At 38.5% G+C, this 6,000-nt stretch overlaps 1 protein-coding gene across 3 annotated transcripts in view; it reads left to right on the top strand.

Moving 5' to 3' along the window:
• Window positions 1–1,597: 1,597 nt before the first annotated feature.
• LOC117321988 overlaps window positions 1,598–6,000 on the top strand; it is a 29,481-nt gene continuing 25,078 nt past the window's right edge. The window contains exons 1-2 of one of the 3 annotated variants that reach the window (XM_033876643.1): window positions 1,598–1,891; window positions 3,976–3,999. In XM_033876643.1, coding sequence (XP_033732534.1) covers window positions 1,661–1,891; window positions 3,976–3,999 — 255 coding nt within the window. In that variant the 5' untranslated portion in view covers window positions 1,598–1,660. The remainder of the gene's footprint in view (window positions 1,892–3,975; window positions 4,000–6,000) is intronic. The other 2 variants (XM_033876644.1, XM_033876645.1) reach the window with 2 other exon arrangements.

The following is a 6,000-nucleotide window of genomic DNA, read 5'->3' as shown; positions in this document are numbered from 1 at the left end:
TCTACCTTCTTAGCGGACAATAAGATAAAAACAGCATATCTTTAAATACCGCCATTGAAACGAAACCGCAATTCTAACTAAAATCGTTAATTTATAGATTCGCATGGCGACCAATGAAAAAAGTACAAGGAGAATATCGTTATCGCCTAATCTCGCGTTTTCGACCTAATGTCAAAAACGTGAGAATGCGAAAACGCGACGGCAAGAGTGCGATATTAATATCGCAATTTAGCTGTCGCGTTTTCGCATTCTCGCTGTCGAATTTTCACATTCTCGCGTTTTCGCGTTTTTTTGCTCCCTCCCCGTCGCGTTTTCGTATTCTCGCGTTTCCGACATAAGGTCGAGAGAGTGAGAATGCGACATTTGATATTCGGCCCTAAAGAGCCACCATAAATATCCGATAGACATGTTGGATAGCTTTTGACACATCGTCAATGTATATATCTATATGGTCGTGAGCACAGTTTGCTCCTAAGAGTATGTCAATAATCTGCTGTAAGGTAAACTATCCGATCGCAAGTTAAAACATTCATACATTTTGATATGTATACATACTAGATACTCTTCATATATCCAGAAACTCCGTCTATAGTTTGAATCACACTAATCTATGTTTACATGTTAAACTCATACCGTGCTATTCAAATTAATTTGCCAACAATTAGCATGTGTGTGTATTCGGTAACAAGGATTGAGCTCCCAATAAGTAGATTTTAACAAGTGACTCCGGGGTGAGGTTTCACACAGAGAAAGATCATAAGTTCATATAGTTGTTAATCGGTATGACAAAGGCAGGTATAAAACAGTGGGTATTTAAATTCACACTAAACCAGATATCATGCGTCAAGCACATTGATACTAATTCAAATGAAACCAGTCGGAAGTCGAACCGTCCACGCCCCCTACCAGTAACTATTGGCTCAGAAATGGGTTGGCATGGAAGCGCGTGCTTAGATACAGGGTATGACATGCCGTTGTGTATTGCAAGACTGTTCATATGTTGATTAGTTAAGGACCATTGTCTCGTGAAACTAAGGCTTAGGTACTATTGTAGTGTAGGGGCAGTCGACCGACCCTCTCTAATCGTTAGATCTACCTATAGTCTATATGAAGTAGTTGAAATATTGAAACTGCTACATAAAAAGAGGCCAGTTATTTAAATATAGTTAACAATCGTTTAAATATTTGATAATTAATTACTTTAAACGCACATAAGAAAATGTTCATCAAAATGATTAAACTTCATATTGAATTTAAATGTATGTAACTTTTAAAGTATATTGTTGAAGATTAAATGCTTAGCTGTGATTTAAATTTTAAATTGCCCCATATTAGCCCCATTGGGTGATTAAAATCACTAGAATAAAACTAACGTTTAAACCGTCCCTATTTGAAACAAGGGTATGTAATGACAGACATATTGGGTTAGGTTTGTCCCCGACACTTGATCCACTATCACAGAGGGAAGAAAGTTGGGGGAGCAAATGTCACCCCGTGGGGTGTCGCTAGTGTCTGACGGAACAGGGTCTGTCCCTCTCATCTTGGAAGATCAGATGGAATAAGTGGTGACAGAAAAAAAACGCCGTCAGGAAATTATTACAAAAATATTTTATTGGATAATCTGTCGGCACATTCTTAGAGACGCTTGACGAAATTCAAAATGGCGCTGGATGTTATGCAGAGATCTAACACATCTTTTGAGATTCCGTCGCCCGTCCCCCCGGGGAACTGGCTGGCACACCAAATCCGGTTGCTTCAAGACAATAGTGCGCATCTTTTGCCCCAGTCCGCGGGGTCGAAACGGAGCTGGGACAAGTACAATTCCACCACCCATAAGGATTTCTGTGGCCCCAGGGACATAGATCAATGGGCACCTGACTTCAATAGTATGGTAAGTGACATATTTAAATATTTTGTTGGTAAAATACGACTTTTTACATGTCTTTGTGAAATCTCTATCTTTTTAAATCAGTTTTTTCTATAATAGAATTTACACACTTTCCATTTCAGAATAAAAAAAATCATTGTTGTCAAGTTGCTGCCGTTTGATTAATATTGTCGCTTTTATTTTTCGGCGGTTTGTTTCATACTCGAATATCGCCTTAGATTCATAGCGGCATAAAGATACACACGAAATCAGTTCAGCTCGACAATATTTTCTGTCGTATAGTTTCTTAACGACAAGAATAATGGCCCATAGAAATGATCAATCGGGCCATGTGTTGGGTATTCTTTATGTGTGCATTTTTTTGAATGAAACAATGTTCCTATCTCTTTGCTGTTCTTTTAGTTTTTCCCCCTTAATGGTACATTAAAAACGGTACAATGTCCATAGAGAAGGGATAAATTCTCACCCTTTTACCTTATACGGAATTAATTCCAAAGAATATCGTTTGAAGCTTGAACACTGATTATATTGAATTAATGGTTTAATGAGAACATAAGAGATTCAATATAAAAAAATACGTTAACTATGGTATTAAACGACAATGCAATTTACCAGTACTCAGTATTTTGAAGAATAAGAAAAAAAAAATCACTAGTGAAGTTTGCCCTCCTTTGTGCGGCTGTTGCGATTCTTTTGGATCAGCCGTATTACTGTGTATCAACGCCAGTAAGATGAGACGTGTTACTCCGATATGTCCCTTACGTCATGACCTGACCCCCTGTAATTACTCATGTGACCCTCCTTGCCCCGTGTACAATCTCGCGCCGTCATATGGGTGTCATATGATACCCTATCAATCAAATCACGGGCTTGTACAAAGACGCACATTTGAATCATATTTTTACCACAGGGTATTGTCTTCGAACGTATGACCCTCCAGCTCTCAAACCCCTGACTACTAACACGTGTACAGTGAGACATGGGTGATGACAAGCGCCTGTGATCGTACGCAGTACCCCGCGATACTCACAGTAATACACCGATACATTGCTGTTCATGGTGATATTGCATTCGTACTTCGTAGTATGAAGGAAGTTATTTATGTGTAACGAGCACAAAAAACTACCCCTACAGATACTAGGTCATGGTACACTGTTTCTTAATGAGATTAACCTTACTTTCAGAAAGTTTATAATCTAGAAGGATTAGTTAAATCCGTATTCACTGCACATTTTGGTATGTTTGAATAGCTACAGTTGTTTCCGTGTCTGTCGGCCAGTAAAAAGCCGACCACAGAACATTGCAGACCATAATACGGTCTTAACATTTTAAAGATATTAAAAATCGGCAGACATGTCCATGTGTTAAGTAGTTATTTGTTTATAGTGATGTTAAATCCGGAAATGTTTCCGTGTGAGTTAGGTAAACCTTGTTACATGTTTTCTGGTGTAAAATCGGCAGACGTGTCGTCCGTGTTTAGTAGTAAACCTTTCGCATGTTTTGATTGTGTTAAATTGGGAAACTTTCGTGTATAATTGGAGAACCGTGTTACACGTTTTAATTGTGCTAAATCGGGAAACTTTCGTGTGAAGTAGTAAAATCATGTTACACGTTTTAATTGTGTTAAATCGGGAAACGTCCGTGTGAAGTTGGAAACAGTGTTTTACAGGAAGTGTTTCCGTGTAGCTCAAATATCATTGCAATACATATTCATCTCATCTCATTTGTCTTACAACATTTATATTGGTACATCGTTCATCTTGTAAGCAATAATTCGTAAGCCTTCCGGTTTTCTTAACAAGACCGAATCTTTCTGATGGCATTAAACTTGTTTACTTTGTCAATTATCTCAATAAGTTTTTCGAATAGAAAACCCCAATTGAAATCCTAGCTAGAGAAATATATCTGACTATTCACTAAAGCATATAGTCGAATCTCTCCTCCAGGGTGCCTTCATTACCACCAACGAATCATAAATCGGTTGGATTTAAATACAGAAAAGAACCCGGTTTGAATTTTCACAATTTTCAATGACAATAACAAAATCTTGTGTTAGAAGTAACATGTCTGTACTTGGTCGTTTACAGCAGTTGCCCAAGCTGACCATCAAGGTAACATAATATACGTACTGTATACACACGTTCTTGTGATGTAAAGCAAGCCTTTTTTATATATATGTTTATACGTATGTGCTTATTTTGCTACAGATACTTTGCTTTTAAAGAAATCCAGTTTTAGTATATTAGTAATCGCATTCCTTTGCCGCTCCGCCCCCATAAAGCCAGTAGCAGTAGTCATTGTGTTTGCAATGCTTACTCCAAAGGAATCTTGTAGCAATAATCCATACACACACGTTCTTCACTTTTCATTGTGATAACACATTGCACGTGCATGTATCTGTGTCAGTACTGCCTTACTGTTTACGCATGTCAGTACGTATATTCGTTGTCGTGATGGAAAAGATGACATTCTTAATGCAGGAGAATAGTTGGATATTCTGATATTCTAAATGCTTGAGAACAGTGGTGGGTTTTATACACATGGATAAACCATGACAATCATTCTCTAAGGTTAGGAGGCATGATTGGTTAGTAACCCTTTGTTAAGATATTGTCATTATGTTGATTGTTGAGATTATGTTTTTTCTAGATAAAAGTAAACAAAATTTGCCGTCATTTCTTAAGGCTAAAATAAGCATCATGTCTCATCAGGATAGGTTCATTCCATTGGGGCATTCCATTGGGACATTCCATTGGGACATTCCATTGGGGCATTCCATTGGGACATTCCATTGGGGCATTCCATTGGGGCATTCCATTGGGACATTCCATTGGGGCATTCCATTGGGACATTCCATTGGGACATGCCATTGGGACATGCCATTGGGACATTCCATTGGGGCATTCCATTGGGACATTCCATTGGGGCATTCCATTGGGACATTCCGTTGGGACATGCCATTGGGGCATTCCGTTGGGACATTCCGTTGGGACATGTTGGGTATCCCTTGTGTATGAGGAAGGTTAGGTTGGGTATGTGTTGTGTATGAGGAAGGTTAGGTTGGGTATGTGTTGTGTATCAGGGAGGTTAGGTTGGGTATGTGTTGTGTATCAGGAAGGTTAGGTTGGGTATGTGTTGTGTATCAGGAAGGTTAGGTTGGGTATGTGTTGTGTATCAGGAAGGTTAGGTTGGGTATGTGTTGTGTATCAGGGAGGTTAGGTTGGGTATCCCTTGTGTATCACGAAAGTTGGATATCACTGATATATGAGTAGTAGATATGCAGAAATGTCGCCTGATCTAGAATAGTATACAGTTTTAAATTGTGTCAATATGCCATTACCGTTATATCTATCTACAATGTTGGATTTTGGAGTATAGAAGTGAGCGTTTTGATGCTGATCACCTTGTATATCAGTAAGTCTTTACCCTATCCAGAAGTAATCGACTACGTCTTGTATCGTGGTATTATTGGTTAAAAGTAAGTAATGGGGTACATTGTTTACGTATAATCGTTTATGTCTTGACGCAGCTTGCTCAATCATTTGCGAGAACCCTGTTAAAGAGTGACGTTTATGAGAATGTTGTTTAGAAGTAACGTTTATTAGAACGTTGTTAGGAGTTAGCGTTTATGAGAATGTTGTTAGGAGTTAGCGTTTATGAGAACGTTGTTTAGGTGTCAGCGTTTATGAGAACGTTGTTTAGGAGTTAGCGTTTTGAGAACGTTGTTAAGTGTTTATGTTGTTGTCAATGACCAGCCTCTTTCGTAGTAAGCATTATAATGTCTATGCCTTGTTTAGCAGAGATTGTGCATGTTGTGGGGTTTGTCTGGAGAACCTTGTTAAGTTGTAAGCGTTTATAGGAACATTGTTTAGGAGTAAGCTTGATGTTGTGGAGAAGTTTGTTTAGGAGTACTAGTAAGGGTAGTTACGTTATGGCATCATTGTAGAGCGACTGGCTGCGCCCTTCTTTGTAAAGAAATAAAGGCAAGGTTGACACACAGTTCGTCTTGTAGTAAATGTTCGATATATGGCACAGTTCACAATATTATATGCTTTCTACATACATGTATAGCGTGGCTTTACGATTGTTATTGTACACACTACGTGCTTCAC

The sequence above is a fragment of the Pecten maximus genome, chromosome 2, assembly GCF_902652985.1.
Source record: "Pecten maximus chromosome 2, xPecMax1.1, whole genome shotgun sequence".
Classification (NCBI taxonomy): Eukaryota; Metazoa; Mollusca; class Bivalvia; order Pectinida; family Pectinidae; genus Pecten; species Pecten maximus.
This window is presented reverse-complemented; position numbering and strand designations above follow the sequence as displayed.